Here is a 27,567-nt window from a genome sequence, read left to right as displayed (position 1 = left end):
TAAACTCTGTTTGTAAAGTGGCCTGAGCCCTTTACCCTCAGTTGTTTCTAAGGAGTGAGAGGTAAGGCTATATGTACACCAGAGAACAATGCCTATGGTATTTCCAACAATAATCAAGGCCATCTGAAATCTGTCACTTAATATTTGCATGGCATCCTTTTCTTCAATTTGTCAATGTAGATTATGCCCACAAATAACCATGCCCAGTAGCATAATATGGCTCACTACTTAGTATCTGTCAAACAACTTGCCATCAGCTTTCTACAGCTGATGTTTTCAGTAGATTTCTGCTGAAGACTGAAGAAGTTTTTCTGACCTCTTCACTACAGAGGATTCAAAGACCAGCTGAGGCAGCAGTCCAGTACTACAATATGCCATAAGAGAATGAGAATTAACTAAGCAACAACTGAATTTGGAAATAGATTTAGAATAGCCACTGACCGCTGCAGGAGAAAGAGTATTTCTTTAGTGCCGCTACCATTAATTTAGGTCACATAGATAAAACTTTAGGGACTTATTCCCCTCTAATGTCTGACCCAAACACAGGAGGATTGAAGGGATGCAGACTGCTAAAGTCAAAAGAGCGAGACCAACAGTCTTGGTTCTTGCTCTTACTGATTTTCCTCACTAACGACATGAACAGACAGTATCAAATGTGTCCGAGAATGGCCTCTTTACTACTAGGCTAGGACCCAGGTTAGTTTACTGGTTCTTGCTCTGTTGGCCAGCAGGAGTAGGTCTGCTATGGGAGTGGCATTCTCACTGCTGGGGAGGATGGGATCATGGGAGTGGTCTGTGTATTACTCAGCAGCATGCCCCCTTCTAATTGAAGATAATGGCCTAATTACTATTTGATTTGATGGTGCAGGATGAAGCCCTAAAGAAGTGGCTATAGAAGTCTCTGCTCAGAGGCCTGTTCACTCATGAAGAAAGCTGTGGGATGGGATGCAGAATCTCAAGGATGGGTAGGCCAAATCTGAGTTAAAAAGAGGGTCCATTAGAGTTTCTTAAAGATGTGAAGTAAACCCTATATCCGAGGGGTTGTATGTGTGTGTAGTGGAAGTGTCAGTGCAAATTCCTGCAGCTTGTTCTAATTGGGCATACCTTTTTGTTGATTGTAGTATGTGTTCTTAATATTAGGGTGTGCAGTCACTAGAGGCTGGTGGACCAGGCACAGTGGCTTACGGAAGGGGCTTGAAGCTGGATTAGTGGGTGAGACGAACAAGCTTGTGGCTGGGTATGCAGCATAAATAAAATGTAGCAGAGCAGCAAGGGCAGAGAAGGGGAGGATTGATCATTTCAAGAAGCATGTTTTTAAACTGAGAAGACCTTTCTTTTAGTCAAGTACTTTTGGTCTCACGAGTGCTGCTGCAGCTCTCAATATCTATAACTCACTTTGCATTGCTAACTAAAAGCTGATGTCTGCTTTTTAAAAACACCAGTGTCTCCCAAACCACATGGGCGTTAGATACAGCAGGATCGTCGTCCCTCTCAAGCACAGATCCAGAGCAGTCGTGGAGACGGTAGCACTCACACAGCTCTCGTTTTGCAACATTTTCCTTGTTGGGGGGGCCAACTGAACTGATGGTTCTGTTAGAGGTTTTCTAATGAAGGTTACATTTTTAATGGATAGTTTAACTTCTCAAATGAGCTCTCTAATGGAAACGTTGCTGGGACAGGTAGGATCCAGCACCAAAGTAAATGTCACTTTTAATAAGTGACTCAATATTTTTCTGAATTATCTTCCAACTGTCATAAAATAAAATCTCTTATAAAAATTAGAGCGAGAGCTGGAAGAAATACATGCAACCAGCCATCTATCCAATTCATTTTTTTCTGCTTGCAAGCTAGCCACAAGACATTCATGATTTCCCCAAATTTGTTCTTTATCTGCTAATTTAATGAATTATGTGGCTGAACAAATGACATTCTTGGTATTATCCCTATATTGGGTGTTTGATTATTAGTTATTCTGTCTTTTTAGTTTCTTATAACATGCCTCTCACTGTCATATCAGACAGTATGTTTGTTAATGTTTAGGGGGTCACGTTAGCCATATATTATTGTGTCTGTTCCTTGTAAAGAGGAGGCATGCCTGACCAAAGCACTAGTGATCGGGGGCAGGGGGGAGGCAGTGGGGGAAGAGAGAGATTACGACACTAGAGAAACTTTAGGACATTTAAAAGCTTTTCCTGTCCTTTTTTGTACAAAAGAAAAGACATCATAGCGGACTCTGCATATGGACCCGCAGATTTATAGCTGCGTTCTCTTCTCACTGAAGATGAGAGACAGAAGCCAGACTTATTGGCTGTTTAGCAGACTTTACATTCACTTATCTGCCACACTGATACCAAATAACTGTGCATACATACACACATGTGGTCCTATTTGAAAGGTTGTGGCCAGTCCCTCAACTGGCCTATTTAATTGTCTGAGTGCCAGGGACTGGAGGAAGAGTGAAAGGATTGGCACATTGGATGTAGGATGATAGGACATTCAACACAGCACAATTTAATTTATTGGGGCTAGGGCATCACTTGAATTTCACTTTTTGAAACAGCCTATCACTAATGTCATATTCACATAATCAGGCCCAGTGTGTAGGAAAGGCAGGTCAGATCTCAGGAACAATCTCTGTGTTGGGGAACCAAACTCAGTTTAGGGGTTTAGGAAACAATCATCATAAGTCTTCCCCATGAGGTGTTTGCTTAGCAATGTGCCACTCCTATGTATAACTGCCATTGCTGGCTGGCACGCACACGTATGCATACAGTCTACTCAGAGCAAAATCACCCCCAAAAATCACCCTCCAAGAAACCAAACTCACCAGAGAAGACAGGGTCAGTCCAACAATGGCTAGTACCAGCATGGCAATATCACAACCACCAAGCGCCTCTGCTAGTGCTTTGCATTATGTGAAGCAAAGACACAGCAGTCTATGTTTGTACAAACTGACTGGAAAAAGCAGGAAGTCAGGGGCTGTGGAAGGGATAAGAATAAAGGGGTTGGGTTACAGGTTCTTGTCCATCCACAGCACCAGCAGTTAGCAGGGGCATTCAGTGTTGAAGAGAAAGATCCCTCTGTCGATGACTCCTCATAGCAGACTTCCCCCTACTGAGAGAGTCGTTGAGGAGGATGTTGATAACTGGCCCTGTGCTAGGCTGATTGAGTCCTGAGGGCCATGATAAACATGAGGGTCTCTCTATGGAGCACCTGAAGGCTGGTGAAGAAGCTGTCCAAAATAGGATGCTGACATGTTACTTTCCCATTGTCTCAAAGTTAGAGAGAAAGAAGAGGCCCATACAACTTGTGGGATAAGATCACAGGAAGCAGCAGAGGTGCCGGAGCTGCCCAGGGTATAGGCTGTCATGCTTCATATAGTCAGCTAACTCTACCAACAGCCAAGAAAAAAACCGGACACTGGAATTGTACGTGTGGGAATATTTTTCTCTTGACAGCAGTGATGAAATCCTTGCAACTTGTCTAATATGTCAGCAGATGGTTAGCAACAGACTTGACCCCGGCTGGGTGGGTACCACATCTATGCAGAAGCACAGAGATAGGGATATACGTAACGAGAACCAGGTTGAGCAGCAGCATGGCTTTCCTCATGATCACTGCGGTGTGTCAAGAAAGCCTTGTGCGAGTCAGAGTAATAGCAATATCACCAGTGTGCCCAAAGTATTCCATAGGAGATTTAGTGTAAAACAACCCTGGACAAGAGTTTTAAGGGCTAAAAAATATGCTTGTATATAGGCTGAAGCCTTATTCTTGAATATTGCTGTGCAAAACATGCCAGTGCCTAACTTACTGTTACTTCCAGGGGGAGGGTCAGTGCTTTTGGGAACCAATGGCTGATGCTGTTCTTTATCTTCCCCGCGCCAAAAGGCATAGTTAGAGATCTGCACATGGCCAAGAAGTAATGTGTGCAATATAGCAAGCAGAGAGTGAGAGGGAAGGTACAGCTGATCTTGGACAAATGGCCTATTGATCGAACAACTGATTATGAGATCGTGTCAGCCTCATCAAGAGCACCAAGATCAAACCACCAAGGCATCACTGTATGCATGTGCGGATTAGAGCAGCAACACACTGCCATTGATATATTTGATAAACTGCATGTTGGGATAGAAGAATGGCCCACTCTCTCCTTTCTCTCCCAGCCCAGGTTCCTGGCCCCAGACAGTGGGTGAGATGTGAGGAAGGCAGTGCATGATGGCTGTTTCCCACAAGGCTCACTTTGTGCAATGCCTGATCCTAACAGAAAGGGAATGCGACAGCAAGTGGTGCGCCTCATCGCTGCCTCTAAGGCCATGTCTGCACTTACCGGGGATCGAAGACCTGCTAAATTGATAGCAGAGTGCTCTCCGGTCGACTCTGGTACTCCACCGGAATGTGAAAAGTAAGGTATGTTGACGGCAGAGCGTCCTGTCAACATAGTGCAGTGTAGACACCACAGTAAGTCGACCTCAGCTACGTCGACTCCAGCTACGTTATTCACATAACTGGAAGAGAGTAACAGGAACAGAGTAACTTAGGTCGACTTACCCCGGTAGCGTAGACAAGGCCTAAGATCCGTAGCCACATCATGCAGTGTTGCACAGGGCATTGTGTTCCCAGAGCTTCAGTTAAAGCCCCAGTCACCACATGAAGCAAGAGGTGGTGCTGTGGCTCTCCACAAGTAGGACAGGCTTTATGTGCAGGAGGCACGATTTAATGTTTCAACCTACATTCCTTCAGCCAGGCGCAGGAAGGCAGCAGCCTGCACTATGCACTGCCAGACTGGCCCTTGATAAAACCTCTGGGCAATACCCTCAGGTCTTTGGATGATGCCACGAGGTTTTTTTCAGTGGGGAGGAGACTTGCTTGTATTAGCCAGGTCATGTCATTGAATTACCTGCTGGAATAAAATGTAAGCTGTATGCTTGAGCAATACAGCAAGGAAGGTGATCCACAAGTGCAACAGTGACAGGAAAAATGCTGCACCTGTGGGAGAGGTTAGCTGCCACCTCAGAGAAGTACATCAAGAAGAATAGGCTATTGTGACTACAGATATTAACCCCAGTCTTTAAAGCACTGTGGGTTTCTTGGGCCTAATTGCAGAGTAAGAGCTTCGATCCAGCAGAAAAAATGCTGATATCTATGCCAACCTTGTACAGGGCATGGGGGAGAAGGGCTACACCAGGGACACGCAGCAGTGCCGTGTGAAAATAAACGAGCTTCAGCACGTGTACCAGAAGACAAGGGAGGCGAACCGTCATTCTGGTTCTGCCCCACAGACGTGCTGTTTTTATGAGCAGCTGCATGCGATTCTCGGCGGCGACCCCACCACTACCCCAAAACTCTCTGGGGATACCTCCCAGGAGCCCCAGGCAACCTTGAGCAACAATGAGGAGGAGGACATTGGTGAGGAGGAGGAGAATGTGAGGCAGGCAAGCGGAGGATCCATTCTCCCCGACAGCCAAGAACTGTTTTTAACCCTGGAGCCCACCCCTTCACAGGACCAGTTGGAGGCGGAGCGTGATGCCGGGGAAGGCACCTCTGGTGAGTCCACATTTCTAATCAAACTGTAGGGGTTACATGCTATTATTTTTTATGTTTAATCTGAACAAAAAAGTAGGTGTAGTGAGTATTGGTGGCCACTCCAGCTACGCAGAGGGTGCTCTCAGAAAAGACTCTTTATGTGCACGGGGAGGGACCGGGAATCCTTCAGGGAGATCTCTAGGAAGCTTTCATAGAGATACTCCGCAATCCTTTGCAGGTTTCTGGGAAGGGCTTCCTTATTCCATCCACCATGGTAGGACACTTTCCCGCGCCACTCCAGTATTAACTCTGCTAGCATCGTTGCAGCACACAGCATTGCAGCATAAGGACCAGGTCTGTACCCAGACGCTCGCAACATCTGCTCCCTTGCTGCCTCTGTTACCCTCAGGAGAGCGATATCGCAGAGAGTCACCTAGGGGAAACAGGGGAAGTCTTCAGTACTAGCCCTTAAACAGCAAACAGTTCAACAAGTAATCTGTTCCCCATTTGGTGAAATCTGGGTCACACAACCACGCTTCCCAAACATGCTGTTGTTGTGGTTGGAAGGGATCACCATATATTGCAAGCAGCATTGAAAGAAAGGGGGGTGGTGGCTGCTTCCTGTTTGTCTCCCTTCCCCCCATCCTGGTGCCGCTTTTGTAAAAAGCAAACTATTCGGGAGGCTCTGCCCTGGTGCCTGTCCTCAAACACCACCCAGGTTGCTAGGAGAAATGGGGCTTTTCTCAAGTTCCAACTTGTGATCCCCCGAATGTCTTCACAAAAACAGCAGCACAAGACCTCTTGCCCATGCCTCGTGGCCTTACTCACCAGGCTGGAGCAGTAAACAGCCTCTTGCAGTTGTGATTACATTGTGGCTTGCAGTGAAGTGTATTGAGGGATGGTTTTTTTATTTAAAAAAATGAACCTTGCACCAGAAACAATGTATGCACTGTCAATGCTACCCTTGTGCTTTGCATTCCTTGCAGCTGAAACCCTGTCCGTCGGCACATTCTCAACACCGGGACAGATTAGAAGGTGGAAAAAGAAGACTCTGGAGGACATGTTCAATGAGTTAATGCACTCCTCCAAGAGTGACAAGATGGAGCTCAGAGCATGGAGGATCACACTGTCCGAGAACCTGGACCTGGACAGGACAGCATGCAGGGAAAAAGAGCGCGTCACACAGGAGGAGATGCTGCGGAGTATGAAGGAGCAATCAGACATGTTGAGGCATCTGGCTGAGGTTCAAGAAAGGCAGCTGGACGCTAAAGTGCCTCTACAGCCTATGCTGAACCGGCTGCCATCATCACCCATTTCTACATCCTCCCCCCCAAACATCCTGCGGGCGGGGAGCGGGGAGGAGTTTGGTATCCCTCACACTCAACACCAGGTGAGGGTATAAAAACCAGAAGGCGCCCATTCCCACACCTTTGATTGTTATGGCAATGCATCTGTAAGCAAGCTTTCCTTGTTTCTCCCCCCCGCAGTGTTATCAGCCCTTTTGGCCCAGGTTATCTTACTTGTCTTTGTTGTCTCTGTGTGTTTGTGTGCATAATAAAATTTACCAGATTGAGGAGAAAAGGCTCCTTATTCATTCACCCTCCCACCCTGGAGGAAACTTTTCTCCCTTTGTTTCACAGATATAATAGAGCACACAGCAGCCAGCAATAACAATGGACACTTTTGCTTTCACTGAGGTCTAACCTAGCAAGCAAACAATGCCAGTGAAATTTTAAATGTGCAAAGGCACATTCAACCACCATTCTGCACTTGCTCAGCCTATGAATCACAGAATATCAGGATTGGAAGGGACCTCAGGAGGTCATCTAGTCCAACCCCCTGCTCAAAGCAGGACCAATCCCCAATTTTTGTCAGATCCCTAAATGGCCCCCTCAAGGATTGAACTCACAGCCCTGGGTTTAGCAGGCCAATGCTCAAACCACTGAGCTATCCCCCCGCCAGTTGAACTGTTCCTTACTGCTGTCCAGGCTGCCGGTGTACAGCTTCATGAGCCGTGGGAGCAAGGGGTAGGCTGAGTCTCCTGGGATCACAAATGGCATTTCAATATCACCAATGGTTATTTTGCAGTCTGGAAAGAAAGTCCCTGCTTGCAGCTTTCTGAACAGATCTGTGTTCCAAAAGATGCACACGTCATGCACCTTTCCTGACCATCCCACGCTGATGTTGGTGAAATGGCCCCTGTGATCCACCGGCGCTTGCAACACTATTGAGCCATACCCTGTTCAGTTTATGTACTCTTTGGCAAGGTGGTCTGGTGCCGAGATAGGGATACACATTCTGTCTATTGCCCCACCGCAGTTAGGGAACCCCAGCATGGCAAAACCATCCACTATGTCCTGCATGTTGCCCAGCGTCACTACCCTTCTTAGCAGAAGTCTGTTAACGGCCCTGAAAACTTGGATCACAACAGATCCCAGGGTAGATTTACCCACTCCAAACTGATGCCCCACTGACCGGTAGCAGTCTGGCATTGCAAGCTTCCACACGGCTATCACCACTTTAGTATTGCTGCACTTCAGGGCTAGGGAAAGCTCCTCACACAGTTCCTGGAAAGTGGCCTTACACATTCAAAAGTTCTGCAGCCATTGCTTGTCACCCCATAGCTGCATAACGATCCGGTCCCACCAGTCAGTGCTTGTTTCCTGGGCCCAGAAATGGCACTTAACCGTGTCAAGGTGGTGTGTGACTGTCACCAGCAACTGCGAATTGCTCCACTCTATGTCTTCCAGCAGGGCTGCTTGCGTGGCATCACATTGTTCTGTGCAGTGGCTCCTGTATCTGCTGTGTAAATACTGAAGGATAAGGCGTGAGGTGTTTGTAATGCTCACAACAACAGTGTACAGCTGAGCGGGGTCCATACTTATCATGCTATGGCGTCTGGGAGGGTAACCCAGGCTTACAAAAAAGGGCATGAAAAAGGCTTGCTTTGTTTGCCATTGATTTCAGGGACGGAGGGAAGGAGTGGGTAGGTGCATTATGGGAGGCTAACGCCATGTTCCAATAACCACCCATGCCAAAGTTTTGGTGCCATAAGCCATTGCAAGCCCATCCCAAAATTCCACTCGGCTATGTGCACTGTAGGATAGCTACCCGCAGTGCAGTGCTCCATGGGTCAATGTGAGGATGCACTCCACCGACACAATGAGTGTAGTGTGGACATGCAAGATCGACTTGCTTAAATCAGAGGCTCAATGTCAACTTACATAAAGTCGACTTAACTTTGTAGTAGGGCTGTCAATTAATTGCAGTTAATTCACGCGATTAACAACAAAATTAATTGTGATTTTAAAAATTAAAACAGTGATTAATTGCGATTAATCACACTGTTAAACAATAGAATACCAATTGAAATGTGTTACATATTTTTGGATGCTTTTCTACATATTCAAATATATTGATTTCAATTACAACAGAGAATACAAAGTGTACACTGGTCACATTATTATTTTTGATTACAAATATTTACACTGTAAAATTATAAAAAGAAACAGTATTTTTCAATTCACCTCATACAAGTACCATAATGCAATGTCTTTATTGGAAATGTGTAACTTACAAATGTAGATTTTTTTTGTTACATAACTGCACTCAAAAACAAAACAGTGCACAACTTTAGAGCCTACAAGTCCACTCAGTCCAACTTCTCATTCAGCCAATTGCTAAGACAAACAGTTTTGTTTACATTTACAGGAGATACTGCTGCCCACTTCTTATTTACAATGTCACCAGAACGTGAGAACAGGCATTCGCATGGGACTTTTGTAGCCGTCGTTGCAAGGTATCTACATGCCAGACATGCTAAACATTTACAAGGCCCTTCATGCTTCGGCCACCATTCCAGAGGACATGCTTCCATGCTGATGACGCTCTTTAAAAAAATGCATAAATTAAATTTGTGACTGAACTCCTTGGGGGAGAATTGTATGTCTCTGGCTCTGTTTAACCTGCATTCTGCCATATCATGTTATCGTAGTCTTGGATGATGACCCAGCACATGTTCTTCATTATAAGAACACTTTCACAGCAGATTTGACAAAACACAAAGAAGGTACCTGTCATAAATATAAAGGGAAGGGTAAACCCCTTTGAAATCCCTCCTGGCCAGGGGAAAGCTCCTCTCACCTGTAAAGGGTTAAGAAGCTAAAGGTAACCTTGCTGGCACCTGACCAAAATGACCAATGAGGAGACAAGATACTTTCAAAAGCTGGGAGGAGGGAGACAAACAAAGGGTTTGTATCTGTCTGTGTGCTGCTTCTTACCAGGGACAGAACAGGAATGGAGTCTTAGAACTTTTAGTAAGTAATCTAGCTAGGTATGTGTTAGATTATGATTTCTTTAAATGGCTGAGAAAAGCATCGTGCTGAATAGAATAACTATTTCTGTCTGTGTATCTTTTTTGTAACTTAAGGTTTTGCCTAGAGGGGTTCTCTATGTTTTGAATCTAATTACCCTGTAAGATATCTACCATCCTGATTTTACAGGGGGGATTTCTTTATTTCTATTTACTTCTATTTTTTATTAAAAGTCTTCTTGTAAAAACTGAATGCTTTTTCATTGTTCTCAGATCCAAGGGTTTGGGTCTGTGGTCACCTATGCAAATTGGTGAGGCTTTTTATCCAACATTTCCCAGGAAAGGGGGGGTGCAAGTGTTGGGAGGATTGTTCATTGTTCTTAAGATCCAAGGGTCTGGGTCTGTAGTCACCTAGGCAAATTGGTGAGGCTTTTTACCAAACCTTGTCCAGGAAGTGGGGTGCAAGGTTTTGGGAAGTATTTTGGGGGGAAAGACGCGTCCAAACAGCTCTTTCCCAGTAACCAGTATTAGTTTGGTGGTGGTAGCGGCCATTCCAAGGATAACGGGTGTAATATTTTGTACCTTGGGGAAGTTTTGACCTAAGCTGGTAAAGATAAGCTTAGGAGGTTTTTCATGCAGGTCCCCACATCTGTACCCTAGAGTTCAGAGTGGGGGAGGAACCTTGACATGGTGGCACAGTGGTGGGATTAACCTGAAATCATTTGAGATCCAGTTGAGATTTTTTGAACTAGAAATACAGATTTTAAAAAGGAAAATTTTTTTTTCTTTGGAAAGAAAGTCCAGAAAGCAGCTTTGAAACTGAAAGCAGCTTGGTTTCTCTCTGCTTTGTGGCCAAGCAGAGACAAAAGGGGATTATCTTGTGAATTGCAGGTTTTTTTTGCCTGGAGGCAGGGTACTTAACTCCTGCAGGGAAATCTTCCAATCCAGAGGTTTTTTTTTCTTTTCTTCCTAAAAGTAAATAGGGGGTGTGTGTTCTACCCATTTGCTTTTTCTGTGGGCTGGGTAAGCAGGTTTCCAAGCAGTTGGAGGTTTTTTGCTTTAATTTGGGCCCAGAGCAGAGACAAGGGAATTGTCTTTTTCTGTAGGCTGACAATCACTATCAGAGAATAGGTATTCTATTGCAGCACAGCAAAATTTTACAGCCAAGTTTTGTTTGTTTATTTCTAAACCTCAGGTGTAAAGTTAGTTAAAAACAGAGAGGTTAGAATGACCAAATCCTCAGCTCAACTACAGCTGGAATTAGCCAAATTTCAGGCTGAGGAAAGACAAAGGGAACATGAAAGACAGATAGAACTCATGCGGCTGGAGAAGGAGGTACAGGAGGCTGCCCACAAGAGGGAAATGGAGGCAAGGAAGCATGTGGAGGAGGAGAAGGAAAAAGAGAGGAAGCATGTGGAGGAGGAGAAGGAAAAAGAGAGGAAGCATGTGGAGGAGGAGAAGGAAAAAGAGAGGAAGCATGTGGAGGAGGTGGAGAGGATAAAGGCCCAGCAGAATATACCAACAAACCCTAGCAATCCTTCTCCAGGTACCACTTCCCATCCCAGAAAGTTCCCCACCTACAAGGCAGGTGATGATACTGAGGCCTTCTTAGAAAACTTTGAAAGGGCCTGCCTTGGGTACAACATCTCTACTGACCAATACATGGTAGAGCTGAGGCCGCAGCTCAGTGGACCCTTAGCTGAGGTGGCAGCTGAAATGCCTAAAGAACACATGAACAAGTATGAACTGTTTAAATCCAAGGCGAGAGTCAGAATGGGGATAACACCCGAGCAGTCTCGTCGGAGGTTCAGAGCCCTAAGGTGGAAACCAGACATGTCATTTACCCGACATGCCTACCACATTGTGAAACATTGGGATGCCTGGATATCAGGAGCAAGTGTTGAATCTCCAGTAAATTTGCCCTTCCTAATGCAAATGGAACAATTCTTAGAGGGTGTTCCTGAGGAAATAGAAAGATACATCCTAGACGGGAAGCCCAAAACTGTAATCGAGGCAGGAGAGATTGGAGCCAGATGGGTGGAGGTGGCAGAGAAGAAGAAAACTGGTCGCAGTTGGAGTGGAGACCAGAAGGGACCACCCCAGACCACACCCTATTACCGGGGGCCGCCCAAAGCCCCACCTACCTCCCAAAGAACCCTCCAGACCCCTTATCGTCCCACCACCCCGTTCTCCAGCAACCCTCCTCGCCCCAGTGACCCATCAGCTGGACGATGTTTTAAATGTAACGAGCTGGGGCATGTAAAGGCCAACTGCCCCAAGAACCCCAACAGATTACAGTTCATTGCACCGGAATCACACCAGAGGTCCACAGGCCCAGATACCTCCCAGATACCCTTGGAGCGGAGGGAAACTGTGAGTGTGGGCGGGAAGAAGGTCACCGCGTGGAGGGACACCGGAGCACAAGTGTCAGCTATCCATGCTTCCTTAGTGGACCCCAATTTAATCAACCCAGAGATCCAAGTGACGATTCAACCCTTCAAGTCCAACTCTTTCAATTTGCCTACAGCCAAGTTGCCTGTCCAGTACAAGGGCTGGTCAGGAATGTGGACTTTTGCAGTCTATGATGATTATCCCATCCCCATGCTGTTGGGGGAAGACTTGGCCAATCATGTGAAGCAGGCCAAGAGGGTGGGAATGGTCACCCGCAGCCAGGCTAAACAAGCCGTGAGGCCTAGCTCTGTTCCGGAAACTTCTATCAGGACCCAGTCAGAGGTGATGGACCTGGACCCCAGGCCAATGTCTGCAACAGCAGTAGTGGATCCAGTCCCAGAGACCCAGACGGAACCAGTCCTAGAACCGGAACCAGCCGAACAACCAACACCAGACCCCGTGTCAGCACTGAATCCAGTACTTGCAACCTCAACAACAGAGGGCCCCACCGAACCTGAACTGGCAGCAGCCGATAACCCTACACAAGAGGCTCAGCCGGAGCCTGAATCCCAACATAGTGCACCAGCGGAGAGCGGTTCACAGTCAACAGAAACAGCTCCATCCCCTATATCGCTTCCAGAGGGACCAAGCCTAGGTCCACAATCCCATGAGGAACTGATGTCTCCAGCATCAAGGGAACAGTTCCAGACCGAACAGGAAGCAGATGAAAGCCTCCAGAGAGTTTGGACGGCGGCACGGAGCAACCCACCGCCTCTCAGCTCTTCTAATCGATCCAGGTTTGTTATAGAAAGAGGACTTTTATACAAGGAAACTCTTTCTGGTGGACACCAGGAAGACTGGCATCCTCAGAGACAGTTGGTAGTTCCAACTAAATACCGGGCCAAGCTCTTGAGCTTAGCCCATGATCACCCTAGTGGCCATGCTGGGGTGAACAGGACCAAAGACCGTTTGGGGGGGTCATTCCACTGGGAGGGAATGGGCAAGGATGTTTCTACCTATGTCCAGTCTTGTGAGGTGTGCCAAAGAGTGGGAAAACCCCAAGACCAGGTCAAAGCCCCTCTACAGCCACTCCCCATCATTGAAGTTCCATTTCAGCGAGTAGCTGTGGATATTCTGGGTCCTTTTCCGAAAAAGACACCCAGAGGAAAGCAGTACATACTGACTTTCATGGATTTTGCCACCCGATGGCCGGAAGCAGTAGCTCTGAGCAACACCAGGGCTATAAGTGTGTGCCAGGCACTAGCAGACATTTTTGCCAGGGTAGGTTGGCCCTCCGACATCCTCACCGATGCAGGGACTAATTTCCTGGCAGGAACTATGAAAAACCTTTGGGAAGCTCATGGGGTAAATCACTTGGTTGCCACTCCTTACCACCATCAAACAAATGGCATGGTGGAGAAGTTTAATGGAACTTTGGGGGCCATGATACGTAAATTTGTAAATGAGCACTCCAATGATTGGGACCTAGTGTTGCAGCAGTTGCTCTTTGCCTACAGAGCTGTACCACATCCCAGTTTAGGGTTTTCCCCATTTGAACTTGTATATGGCCGTGAGGTTAAGGGGCCATTGCAGTTGGTGAAGCAGCAATGGGAGGGATTTACACCTTCTCCAGGAACTAACATTCTGGACTTTGTAACCAACCTACAAAACAGCCTCCGAACCTCTTTAGCCCTTGCTAGAGAAAACTTACAGGATGCTCAAAAAGAGCAAAAAGCCTGGTATGATAAACATGCCAGAGAGCGTTCCTTCAAAGTAGGAGACCAGGTCATGGTCTTAAGGGCGCTCCAGGCCCATAAAATGGAAGCATCGTGGGAAGGGCCATTCACGGTCCAGGAGCGCCTGGGAGCTGTTAATTATCTCATAGCATTCCCCACCTCCAACCGGAAGCCTAAGGTGTACCATATTAATTCTCTAAAGCCCTTTTATTCCAGAGAATTAAAGGTTTGTCAGTTTACAGCCCAGGGAGGAGACGACGCTGAGTGGCCTGAAGGTGTTTACTACGAAGGGAAATGTGCTGGTGGTGTGGAAGAGGTGAACCTCTCCATGACCCTTGGGCGTATGCAGCGACAGCAGATCCAGCAGCTGTGCACTAGCTACGCGCCAACGTTCTCAGCCACCCCAGGACTGACTGAACGGGCATACCACTCCATTGACACAGGTAATGCTCACCCAATTAGGGTCCAACCTTACCGGGTGTCTCCTCAAGCTAAAACTGCTATAGAACGGGAGATCCAGGATATGTTACAGATGGGGGTAATCCGCCCCTCTGAAAGTGCATGGGCATCTCCAGTGGTTCTAGTTCCCAAACCAGATGGGGAAATACGTTTTTGCGTGGACTACCGTAAGCTAAATGCTGTAACTCGCCCAGACAACTATCCAATGCCACGCACAGATGAACTATTAGAGAAACTGGGACGGGCCCAGTTCATCTCTACCTTGGACTTAACCAAGGGGTACTGGCAGGTACCGCTAGATGAATCTGCCAAGGAAAGGTCAGCCTTCATCACACATCTCGGGCTGTATGAATTTAATGTACTCCCTTTCGGGCTGCGAAATGCACCCGCCACTTTCCAAAGACTTGTAGATGGTCTCCTAGCAGGATTAGGAGAATATGCAGTCGCCTACCTTGACGATGTGGCCATATTTTCGGATTCCTGGGCAGACCACCTGGAACATCTACAAAAAGTCCTTGAGCGCATAAGGGAGGCAGGACTAACTGTTAAGGCTAAGAAGTGTCAAATAGGCCTAAACAGAGTGACTTACCTTGGACACCAGGTGGGTCAAGGAACTATCAGCCCCCTACAGGCCAAAGTGGATGCTATCCAAAAGTGGCCTGTCCCAAAGTCAAAGAAACAGGTTCAATCCTTCTTAGGCTTGGCCGGTTATTACAGACGCTTTGTACCGCACTACAGCCAAATCGCTGCCCCACTGACAGACCTAACCAAAAAGAAACAGCCAAATGCTGTTCAGTGGACCAGAAAGTGTCAGAAGGCCTTTAACAAGCTTAAAGCGACACTCATGTCTGACCCTGTACTAAGGGCCCCAGACTTTGACAAACCGTTCCTAGTAACCACAGATGCGTCCGAGCATGGTGTGGGAGCAGTTTTAATGCAGAAAGGACCTGATCAAGAATTCCACCCTGTAGTGTTTCTCAGCAAAAAACTGTCTGAGAGGGAAAGCAACTGGTCAGTCACTGAAAAAGAATGTTACGCCATTGTCTACGCTCTGGAAAAGCTACGCCCATATGTTTGGGGACGGCGTTTCCACCTGCAAACCGACCATGCTGCACTGAAGTGGCTTCACACCGTCAAAGAAACTAACAAAAAACTTCTTCGGTGGAGTTTAGCTCTCCAAGATTTTGATTTCGACATCCAACACATCTCAGGAGCTTCTAACAAAGTGGCTGATGCACTCTCCCGTGAAAGTTTCCCAGAGTCAACTGGTTAAAATCGTCCTTGAGATGTGGAAAATATCGTTAGTCTTTATGTACTTGGTAGTATATTTAGAGATGCATGTGTCTTATTAACTCTGTTTTTCCTAGAGCTCCAGGAAGAAATCCCAGCCAGTGTTTCACCCTAGCTGAGATTTGGGGGGCGTGTCATAAATATAAAGGGAAGGGTAAACCCCTTTGAAATCCCTCCTGGCCAGGGGAAAGCTCCTCTCACCTGTAAAGGGTTAAGAAGCTAAAGGTAACCTTGCTGGCACCTGACCAAAATGACCAATGAGGAGACAAGATACTTTCAAAAGCTGGGAGGAGGGAGACAAACAAAGGGTTTGTGTCTGTCTGTGTGCTGCTTCTTGCCAGGGACAGAACAGGAATGGAGTCTTAGAACTTTTAGTAAGTAATCTAGCTAGGTATGTGTTAGATTATGATTTCTTTAAATGGCTGAGAAAAGCATCGTGCTGAATAGAATAACTATTTCTGTCTGTGTATCTTTTTTGTAACTTAAGGTTTTGCCTAGAGGGGTTCTCTATGTTTTGAATCTAATTACCCTGTAAGATATCTACCATCCTGATTTTACAGGGGGGATTTCTTTATTTCTATTTACTTCTATTTTTTATTAAAAGTCTTCTTGTAAAAACTGAATGCTTTTTCATTGTTCTCAGATCCAAGGGTTTGGGTCTGTGGTCACCTATGCAAATTGGTGAGGCTTTTTATCCAACATTTCCCAGGAAAGGGGGGGTGCAAGTGTTGGGAGGATTGTTCATTGTTCTTAAGATCCAAGGGTCTGGGTCTGTAGTCACCTAGGCAAATTGGTGAGGCTTTTTACCAAACCTTGTCCAGGAAGTGGGGTGCAAGGTTTTGGTAAGTATTTTGGGGGGAAAGACGCGTCCAAACAGCTCTTTCCCAGTAACCAGTATTAGTTTGGTGGTGGTAGCGGCCATTCCAAGGATAACGGGTGTAATATTTTGTACCTTGGGGAAGTTTTGACCTAAGCTGGTAAAGATAAGCTTAGGAGGTTTTTCATGCAGGTCCCCACATCTGTACCCTAGAGTTCAGAGTGGGGAAGGAACCTTGACAGTACCAATGTGAGATTTCTAAAGATAGCTACAGCTCTCGACCCAAGGTTTAAGAATCTGAAGTGCCTTCCAAAATCTGAGCGGGACAAGGTGCGGAGCATGCTTTCAGAAGTCTTAAAAGAGCAACACTCCGATGCGGAAACTACAGAACTCGAACCACCAAAAAAGAAAATCAACCTTCTGCTAGTGGCATTTGACTCAGATGATGAAAATGAACATGCATCAGCCTGTGCTGCTTTGAATCGTTATCAAGCAGAACCCGTCATCAGCATGGACGCATGTCCCCTGGAATGATGGTTGAAGCATGAAGGGACATATGAATCTTTAGTGCATATAAATATCTGGCAACGCCAGCTACAACAGTACCATGAGAACACCTGTTCTGACTTTCAGGTGACGTTGTGAACAAGAAGCAGGCAGCATTATCTCCTGAAAATGTAAACAAATTTGTTTGTCTGAGCAACTGGCTGAACAAGAAATAGGACTGAGTGGACTTGTAGGCTCTAAAGTTTTACATTGTTTCATTTTTGAATGCAGTTGTTTTTTGTACATAATTCTACATTTGTAAATTCAACTTTCATGATAAAGAGATTGTACTACAGTACTCGTATGAGGTGAATTGAAAAATGCTATTTCTTTTGTTTTTTACAGTGCAAATATTTGTAATAAAAAATAAATATAAAGTGAGCACTTTGTATTCTGTGTTGTAATTGAAACCAATATATTTGAAAATGAGGAAAACGTTCAAAAATATTTAAATAAATGGTATTCCATTATTGTTTAACAGCACGATTAATCATGCAATTAATTTTTTTAATCATGCAATTAATTTTTTAATCACTTGACAGCCCTACTTTGTAGTGTAGATATGGCCTTAGTGTCACTCAACGCATAAGAATTGTTTCTACCTTTGTCTCTCTCCCCAGTATTTGAAGGCAAAACTGCAACAAGAAAAAGCCCAGCCGAATAGAGCCAAGTGTGCTGGGACTGCTGCTCAGGCAGAATCAGCTCTGGGGAGATCAGGGAGGCGACACCCTGAATAGTGATGAGGAGGCAGAGGTGGCAGTGGAGGCTGCCAGAGCCTGTCACAGTTCTTTAATTCGATCTCTAGGCTTTAGTTTATAGAAGAATGCATTTTCCATCAGCACACCTACACTCAGAGTATGTGATGCTGCTGCTGGTGAGACACACACCTTGTAACTGTGAGGAGGGAGAGACTGCTCCCTGAAAGACCGATCACAGCTGAGGAGGACATATGCCAGCCAAAAATTCCAGCATCACATTTTGAAGGCAGTCAGGTTTTAGCTCAGTTGTCTTCTCTGATGCAGTAAATTTAATATGCTACTGTGGCTAAAGCTTTAACCTCTCCTAGACAAGGATGGGGGGGGGGGGAGGGAGGGAGGGGGACCTCAGTATACAGTTGATGTATCTCACAGGATACAAACACTTAGATTTATATAAATATTCTCAGAACATGCTGAGATAGCATTTAAAGATGCAACTAAATCAATCTCAAGTTGATACGAGCGACCAAAAGTTATCTGATAGTTGTTTAGTAGCCTGTGTGGAAGAAACTAGTAGTCTCAGTCTGGTAGTGTAGCCGCATCATAGAAACCAACACAAGGGGCAACATGGCTGCAGTCTCAGAGAGATCAGTGAATTCCAGGCTCTGCTCTTTAATGAGATTGGTGAAGATAGACCCCAAAACCCACATGGAGCCCCTTCGAAGCCAATGGGGCTCTGTGGCAGACGCAGGAGTCTGCTTGCGTGGATCTGAGGCCTGATCTACGTGCAGTATTTGTACTGATAGAACTATTTCAGGTTGGGTGTGTGATTTTTTTTTCTCCAGTACAACTCCTAACATGGATACAGTTATATCAGTATAAAGGTGCCTTATACTGGAATAGCTTATTCCCTTACAAGAATAAATTGTATCTGTAGAGAAGATGCCTTATTATCATCAATATAACTGCATATATACAAGTGTGTGTGTGGGGACGGTGTCTCTCTTTAACTATACCACCATCGTTAAAGTAGCAGATCATTTGTTTTGGGCAAGCCCTTATTGCAGGATTGGGGCACTAGATTGCAAGATTGGGTCAGAGACTGTCTCTTATTATGCATTTGCACAGTATCTAGCACAATGGGGCCCCAATCTCAGCTGTGGTTGCTAGGCACGACTGTGATGTCAAATTAACAAATAAATAATAATACTAATGATAATAGGGAAGCTTTCACTGCTATGTCCCTTGTTTTCCATATTGTAGGGATAAATAAGAGGCTTTGGTCTGAAAGGCTACCAATGTAACATTAAAGAAAGAAAACCAGAAAGAACGAGGGTAGAAATATACTGCCACTGAAAGAACACAGTTCTCTGGGATTAGAAGGATTTCCTCCAGCTTTCATCTCCAATTTTTCCATCGTGCTCATTTTTCCATCTAAATAAGAAAAGTTATTAAAACGAGAAGATTAGCGAAAAGAACAGGGCCAATTTTTAATTTGTTTGGAGAAGAAGGAAATGCCCTGCAATTTAGTTGCAAAACAAGTGTCTGGAAATTATCTTGCAAACAAACGTGTTTGCACAGAAATAGATGCTGTTGTTTAATCAAGCTATTCAAATGGGGCTACCTGTTCTCAACCTAATTTCAGTATTATGTTAGAGAAGTCTTTTTGTACAAGATCTGACAGGCATGTGTTCTTGAGGAAGTGGAGGGGAAGCCCTCAGTTCATATGACTAATTAGACAGACTTCATGCTGGGTTGCTCTTTTTTGATGCTGATCCCTGTACTAATTGTCAGTTTATTCCTCAGGAAAGCAAGGTTGAGTTCAAATGCTGCAGTGCCTTGTTCCCCATTAGCTTTCCTGACCTTCTACTGATGTGAATTGACAAGGAACAGACCGAGAGAGGGAGAGGTTCATTCCACTTAGAGTGCACATTTTAGAGTTTATTCATAGAAAAACAGGAACACAATTAACACACTTTCATAGGCTGCAGTTATCACTTAGATAAAGTAGCCATTTGTATTCCTGCAGCAACCGGATGAGCAATTCCAGGAGGAGTGTGTCTCAGTGGGCAACCACGTAGGTGTATTTATATAATGAACTTTGACACTGGCAGTATTTTAGATATTGTAATTCTTTTTTAGTAGTAAATTCTTATTTTCTTAACTGGATTTCCATGAATACATTTTTTTTTTTAAACAGCAGAGCAAAAACCAGAATACAACACACACAGAAGTTAGTTGCTGGGTTATTTTTCTTTTCCATTAAACTTGCAGGCAATCTAGGACCAGAGTCCATAAACTACAACTGAACTTCCAAACTAGATCCCCTCAAACCTTTACCCTCTGCCCACCAACCAATTTTATAGGGCTTTTTTGGCTTTGCACAGGCTTTCATGGTGTGTGAGTTGGATTGAGTGTAATCAAATCAGACATATAGGGCTCAATTTTACATAACACTGAGCACTCTGGTCTCAGCTCAGCAAAACACCTTAAGCGACTTCAATGGGACTACTCAGATGCTTAAAGTTAAGCACATGCCTAGGTACTTTGATAGATAAGGACCAGAATGGACAGCTCTTTCAGAGGGTTAAGGACCTCTCTATGGGCTCAATCCTGAATTACCTGTTTCTTATCTGATTCACTTTAAAAAAGCATAAATGAGACATCAAACCTAATGTAAACAATCACTTCTTCCTTGCCTAAATGCCTAAAACCTAAATTATAATTAAGGCATGATGCTGTCAAAATATTTCCTGGGGACTGTGTCCTTTTTTGCTTCTTTATGATGAATATCCAAGGTCTACATTAATTCCTTCCCTGTTTTTATCTCAAAGGGAAAAATGAAGTCTTGCCTTTCCTGTTTTGATGACGGATTCTCTCACTATGACAAAGAGTGTTTTGAGCTTTCCCAGCTTCTAACTGAAAAAGTAGGCATATTGACGCTTTGACAAACAGACCTTCTGCCCCACTGTTTATAGTGCATTTGAGTTAAATAGGTGTTAACAAAGAACAGAAGGGTTTTTAAACAGAGTGAATAAAAATCATTTACCCTCTCAACTGGGTTTTACTTGCTCGAGAATCCTCCTACTAGCTTTCCAGTTGCCCATTGCACCTTCCAGGTAAAACAGGGTAAACAAGACCTGAATTTATTATTTTTAAAAACAAGCAGAAAAACCTCAAACACAGTGGACATTAAGATTTGCACAGTTCCAGTGCTTAATTTATGCCAGGGCATGCCAGAGCTGAGCCCTGGCACCTCTAGGCTCGGCAGTTCATAGCCCTGGCACCTCTAGGCTTATCGCATCAATTATGAATGTTAAAAAAAATCGCTTGAGCCCCAGCACCTAATTGCTTGAACCCCGGCACCTCTTTCATTACAAATTAAGCGCTGCATAGTTCTCTATACATAGTTCTACAGGAGGAATGCCCCTATTTTAAACATGTACAGTCTTGGTCCACCAAGCCTCAGTTTGATTCCACTACATAGTAAATTACGTGGAATATTTTTATTTCTGGATATGGCACAATTAGTACATCTGTCTGCATTACTGCATGGAAAAATGCATGGGAGGAGAAGGAGGATGTAGACAAAAGACTCAGCCTCAGAATAAGTTGAGCGTGGTACAACGGACAACAAGAGTAAGGCTAAGAACTGAATAAACAGGGAGACTCAGTAGGATGACTGTACGTCCCATTTTGACCAGGACAGTCCCTTTTTTAAGCCCTGTCCCGGCCGTCCTGACTTTTTTTCCAAAAGGAGGCATTTGTCCTGTTTGCTCTTGCTCACTTGATCCCATTTTTGTCAAAAAAGTGGGGTGCAGTGCGGAGGGGGCGAGCGGAGATGCCACAGGGTTCCAGCGACCTTGCAACAGCCTCTTGCATGGTGAGGAAGGGGGCAGGGTTCCAACAACCAGCAACAGCATGGGGGGCCCGTTGGGTGAGTGTCTGGGGGTGTCCCATTTTCTCCTTGGGAAATATAGGCACCCTGAGACACAGCAAACCTCTAAGTATTACCTGTTGGCACTCCCTCCGGGTCAGGGTTGAAGCAGGGGGGCAGCACTGGGTTGCTGCTGCTTTGTGCTGCATTTACTTGTTTGATAGAAGAGGACCTCAAACCTTGGAAAATTTAACATGGGAAGGTGGCACTCTCCACAGCAGCATCCTCTTGCAGAGCCTAGAGCTTTTCATGCAGAAATCCTGTAGGAGGTGGGGGGGGTGCAGTGAAACAGCTGCTCACCCTAAAAGTGCCTTGCTGTATAGAAAGGAGATCCTTGTGTAGATGAGTTTCTCTTCTCTGCATCTCCATGCAGGGTTGCAGAGGAGGTGTGTCCTGAATCACTGGGCCACCAAACCCCTCTCGGAGGGGATGATCCCACAAAGTGAACCTTGCTGTTTTCTTCCTCTCTGACCAACTGGCATGATTTTTTTCCACTGAAAGAGCCAATCTGACCACGTATTTTTACCCTTTCGCAATACACCAATCTAAAGGGTGTGGATTCCATTCAAAAGAGCACTCATCCTCATTAGCCCTAGCATACATTTTTGTGGCTAGCTCAGATTTTGAGTAAAAATCTTTGGAACATGTAGCAAATTTGCTTTCAGCCCAGAAGTTTGGTCCTTTGCTCATGATTATCCACTGTTTTAAAATGAATAACTTTCCCAAAGAGGGCAGTCACACGCCAAGGCTTTTTAAAAAAATGAAAACCAAGTGCAAAAAGAAATCTGTCAACTAGCTAAAAAGCCTATTGCCAAAACCCAAAAACAAAAATTCAGAGTTTCATTTTAATCAAATTGCCAGCAGATATGTTTCCTGTGGCCACCATAGTGAGGGAGAACAAAAGTCAGTGGGACTACTCAGAGTTGCACAAAGTTTGCAGAATAAGGTGCTTATTCAGTGGCTCAGTGTACAGGGAACCATAAGGAAACTTGGGTTCTATTCTTGGCTTTGAACTACCCTGCCCTGTGATGTTGGGTAAGTCATTTCACCTCTTTGAGCCTCTAGTTCCTCTCCCACCCCTTATTTTACTTGTCTCTTCAAACAGTACGGTCTTCAAGACAGTGGCTCTCACTATATGTTTGTACAATATCTAGCACAGGGGTGGGCAAACTACAGCCCGCAGTCCGGATTCGGCCCAAGAGCCGTTTTAAGCCAGCCCGCAAGCTTCCATTGGAGAGCGAGGTCTGGGGCTTGCCCCACTCCAGCGCTCCAGCCGGGACACCGGGTTGGGGGCCACACCACACAGCTCGGCAGGGGCCGCACCACGCGGCTCCCAGAAACCACGGCATGGCCCTGCTCCGGGGCGCAGGTCGGGGGCCACTTCATGCATAGGAGCTGGAGAAGAGACATACCACTGCTTCTGGGAGCCACTTGACATAAATGCCACTTGGAGCCTGCACCCCTGTTTTTTTTGTCAAAACAGAAATTTCCACAGGAAGCATCTACTTGATGAAATTTTTACCAAGCCCTAAAAATGGAGGGGTTTTTGATTTTTTAGTGAAACTACCCCAAGTCAGTTTTCAGTTGTAATTTTTCAGTTGCCCAAAACGCAAAAAAAATAAAAAATTCTGATTTTCAATATAAACCCAAAAGCTTTTGAAGAAATGTTTCTGTGAAAATGAACATTTTCCTTTTCGCTGACATTTTTTCACAGGAACAAAACCCCCCCAAACATTTGCCAATGAAAACTAAATCCAGAGGGGGACACAATGACTGTGCCAAAGAGATTGTCATCCTAATAGATTGTTTCTGTCTTCTTTTTATATATTATTTGTATTATCATAGCATCTAGGAGCCCTGGACATGGACCAAGACCCCGCTGTATTAGGTGCTGTACAAACACAGAACAAAAAGAAAGTCTGGATACAGGCAGACCAATGGATTGTACAAGGAAACAATGACAGTATTGGTCAGCATGACTGGCCGAGGTATTGGTGCAGCACAACATAAGGCCCAGTCTACACTTAAAAGTTAGGTCGACGTAGCTATGGTGCAGACGCCACTAGGTCGATGGAAGAATGCTTCTGCCAACCTAGCTAGCTTCACTCGGGGAGATGGAGTTACTATGGCAATGGACAACCCTCTTCCGTTGCTCTAGTGTGCGTCTACACTATGGGGTTATGGCGGCATAGCTGTGGCACCATTCCTATGCTGCTGCAGCTCCTGAGGCATACACAAGTCCTAACTGTTGTCAAGTTTTTTTGCAGGCCACACAGCAGAGGAGAGTTTTTACGAGGGATTGGAAGGAGGATAAGGAAGTATCTTTGTGGATGTTTAGAGGGAGCTCCTTCCAAGCCTGAGGGGCAGCATGGGAGAAAGCATGAAGGAGGTTCTTTAACAAGTGGGGGATGTAGGCTGGCATGATTGGCCAATTGGACGCAGGAGTACATTTTGACACTGAATGAGTGATGAAAGGTAGGTTGGGGGTTGGCCAGGAAGGGCCTGTCCAAGGGGTTTCCAGTCTAAATAGATTGCTCTTTCCTTCTATTTCCTGCAAAACAGAAAATGGAGCATGTGGTGGATGGAGAGAACTTTCAGGGTCAGGATGGAAACACACTGTATGACTGACTCTAAGTTAAACTGTCTGTTGTATTGTCAGTCTAGAATTTACTTCACACTCATGCTTGGAGTAACTGCCCTTACACAGTTATTCCTGATGGAGGCTGAAATCAGGACTATTTAATGTACTGGCACTGTTCATACAGATATAATATCTCTTAGATTAGGGAAGGAACATGCAGTTTCAGGGCTCTCATAAAAATCTATGAGACAGTCCCCATTCCATTCCATCCCATGGCTAGTTGGAGCAGGCTGCCAAGCTTGTAACTGCAAAGAACAATGCAAGCATAAATAGACACTACCCACCATCCCCCGGCACCTTTCCGGCATGAGATTGGCATGGAAGTAGCAGAACAGCCTTATTGTCACTGATCCTGACAGCTTTTAATTTAAATAAAATAATTTAAATAAATTTAAAATTTAAATTAAAAAAATTCCCATTTTTAATATGGTCTGGACCATATGTTCATAGAGGGCTTTGGTTTCACGGACACCTGCCCTCCCATTCATAGTGGCACAAATTACCTCTTCTCCCATTTGTGATCACATAACATCCCTATGGGGTGGCTTACATGGAAAATGTGTATTGGGAAACTGGTTAAAAAATTAGTATGTAGAAATGGAAAGGTATAAAATGTCATGCCTGATATCATCTCCCTGACACCATATAACCCTTCAACCAGAACACCAGCCTACCCTATCTAGCCATCACATCCCTTACCCACCTCCCTCACCAAATGCCAACAAATAAACAGGAGACTTGCAGTATGCCAGAAGGCAGGAACCTATTCAAGATAAGGACATGATCTAAAACCTATTAAGTCAATGGAAAGACTCCCATTGACTTCAGTGAGTTTGGGATCAGGACCTACATGTCACTGTAACTCCCTCAAATGCTGTCTTTAATAAAAGGTTTTGTTGTTTCCCTTGGGCATCTATGATGTCCTATATATCTGTTAAAGAACTTTATTTACAACCTGTTCCCACATGTCCTTATCTGTATTTCTGACCTTGCTCACATATCATACCATTTAATATATAGTTACAAAATAGGACTAAACTATTTTATAGACATGTAGGAAAAGGCATGTAAGCAGCAGAGCTCAGTGTAATCAATGTGATTGAACAACCACATGAAGATAGATGAAAGGTGGATATTTTATTCCCCATCTCTCACATGTGAAAATACAAAATGCGAGGAAAGCATTGCAGTAGAATATTTCAGAGAAACTGCTTAGTTCATGTTGTTGGGGCATCATTCGAATGCACATTCATCAAAGGTTTTGCCAAGATCATTACACAAGGAATTTGTTCTGCATTATCCATGTGCGACCCAGGTCATGTGGAATACAAAAGAACAGCATGAAGTCCTTGCTGTGATTAAAGGTCATTCTCCAACATCTACTGAAGCAAGTCCCATGAAAACAGTGATCTTCATATTGCAGAGAACATCAATCCAGTGCTTGGTTTGCTGACGTAGTAGCAACCATACTACAGTAATTAACTTAATCATGCCAATAGAAGTGAGCACCTGGGTGGTAGAATCTCCAACATGAAGTTCTCTCCTTCAACCTCATTGTTCAGAGATAAAATGGCAGAGTGCATGGCAGGTTCAATAAATGGGCTACAGGGTCACTTGAAACCAAAAGACACTATTCCTTTCATTGCATAAAATGCTGGACTTAGACTAAACATTAGATGATATTTCACATTTTGTGCAAAGCCTCAATTGTGCAAGGGAAATCGGTGCTCATTAATTCTGCTTTTGCCAGAGACGGACAGACAGACACCCACACCCCTCTTCCTATTTGGAAGTAGTTTCTACCATTTTCTCTTGTTAACTATAATTAGGCTCAATTGGGCCAGATTTTTCAGAAGTGCTCAGCATCCAATAGCTCCCATTAAGAACAGCTGAGGGGGCTTGAACATTTCTGAAAAAGTGGTCCCTTGTGTACAGATACAGGTCATCACTGCAGAGGGAAAAAAGACTAGAAATTCTTTTAGGGTTGGTTCAACAGACAACAGAGGAAATACTTGAGAATTTTGGTCAAAGGTTATAGTGATGGAAAATAAGTAAACAATTCTGTCATTGGAACTCCTTGCATGGATGTAACAGAGTAGAATTTGGCTCTGTATTTTCCAAAAAAAGAAAAGAAAAGAAGATTGTGTAGTCCCAAATATACTCATGACATTTCTAGAAAACCTATAAAGTTTAGCCTAAGATTTCAGATATTCAGACGTTAATATAAATTTGTGTCTGATTACAACATGTCTTCCCATACCACCAGTATACATTGTCCAACAGGCCAAATTCAGAATTCTGAAATGTGTATAATTTTAAATTGTTCTAATTTCCTTTTGGATTCATTCGTAGATCTTGGTGTGTATTTGAACATTGATTTAAATATATACTTTGAGAGAGACATTCCCATTTCTTTGAGATACTGAAATGCACAAGTGGGATAAAACAGTTCAAATAACATTGGATTACAATTTTGAGATAAGATGAGGCCAGGATATACATTTTAATAGGAGATGATTCTTGTGTTCTAAGCAAAAAAGAAAGCAGATAACTAGAAATTCTATGATGTTTGGGCTGTCAACTGATTCTCAAGTTTACACCCTTGCATTTCTGTGGTTGTGCTCTATGGATTTGTATTTGGGCTTCAGGAGTGGGCTTTTAATGGAGCCACTGCAGCTGTGATAATGTGTGGTCCTAATTCCATACATAAAATTACAATAACTTCAGTGAACAAAAAACATGGAGCTGGTTATGAAAAATGGGAAGAGGGGAGGGAAAGAATCATGAAAACCTTTGTGAAATTTCATTTTTTCCAAAATTACCCTTTTTGACTATTTTGCTGCCAGCTCTAGCATCCTGTAACAAATAAAACCTGAAATTAGCATAATACATCTGTCAGAACAATAAATATACCTGTTTGGGCATTTCAGTGAAAATGAGCATGTGAGCGAGGATGGGGGAGAGCAAGTGAATGGACTATAAGGTGGATAGAAAGTTGGCTAGATTGTCGGGCTCAACGGGTAGTGATCAATGGCTCCATGTCTAGTTGGCAGCCGGTATCAAGTGGAGTGCCCCAAGGGTCGGTCCTCAGGCCGGTTTTGTTCAATATCTTCATAAATGATCTGGAGTATGGTGTGGATTGCACCCTCAGCAAGTTTGCAGATGACACTAAACTGGGAGGAGAGGTAGATACGCTGGAGGGTAGGGATAGGATATA

At 44.5% G+C, this 27,567-nt stretch overlaps 1 protein-coding gene across 6 annotated transcripts in view; it reads left to right on the top strand.

Annotated features, from left to right (window-relative positions):
- LOC125630934 (uncharacterized) overlaps nucleotides 1–27,567 on the top strand; it is a 44,848-nt gene that overhangs the window by 6,608 nt on the left and 10,673 nt on the right. For 2 of the 6 annotated variants that reach the window (XM_075125624.1, XM_075125623.1), the window contains 3 exons: nucleotides 4,164–4,407; nucleotides 5,160–5,544; nucleotides 6,510–7,194. The exons of 1 other annotated variant lie outside the window; for it this stretch is intronic. In XM_075125624.1, the coding sequence (XP_074981725.1) occupies nucleotides 5,163–5,544; nucleotides 6,510–6,925 (798 nt within the window). In that variant the 5' untranslated portion in view covers nucleotides 4,164–4,407; nucleotides 5,160–5,162 and the 3' untranslated portion in view covers nucleotides 6,926–7,194. Of the gene's footprint in view, nucleotides 1–26; nucleotides 4,408–5,159; nucleotides 5,545–5,761; nucleotides 5,878–6,509; nucleotides 7,195–27,567 lie in introns of those variants that run through there. 3 more of the 6 variants (XM_048837146.2, XR_012667152.1, XM_048837145.2) reach the window with 3 other exon arrangements.

The sequence above is a fragment of the Caretta caretta genome, chromosome 2, assembly GCF_965140235.1.
Source record: "Caretta caretta isolate rCarCar2 chromosome 2, rCarCar1.hap1, whole genome shotgun sequence".
In the NCBI taxonomy this organism is placed as follows: domain Eukaryota; kingdom Metazoa; phylum Chordata; order Testudines; family Cheloniidae; genus Caretta; species Caretta caretta.
This window is presented reverse-complemented; position numbering and strand designations above follow the sequence as displayed.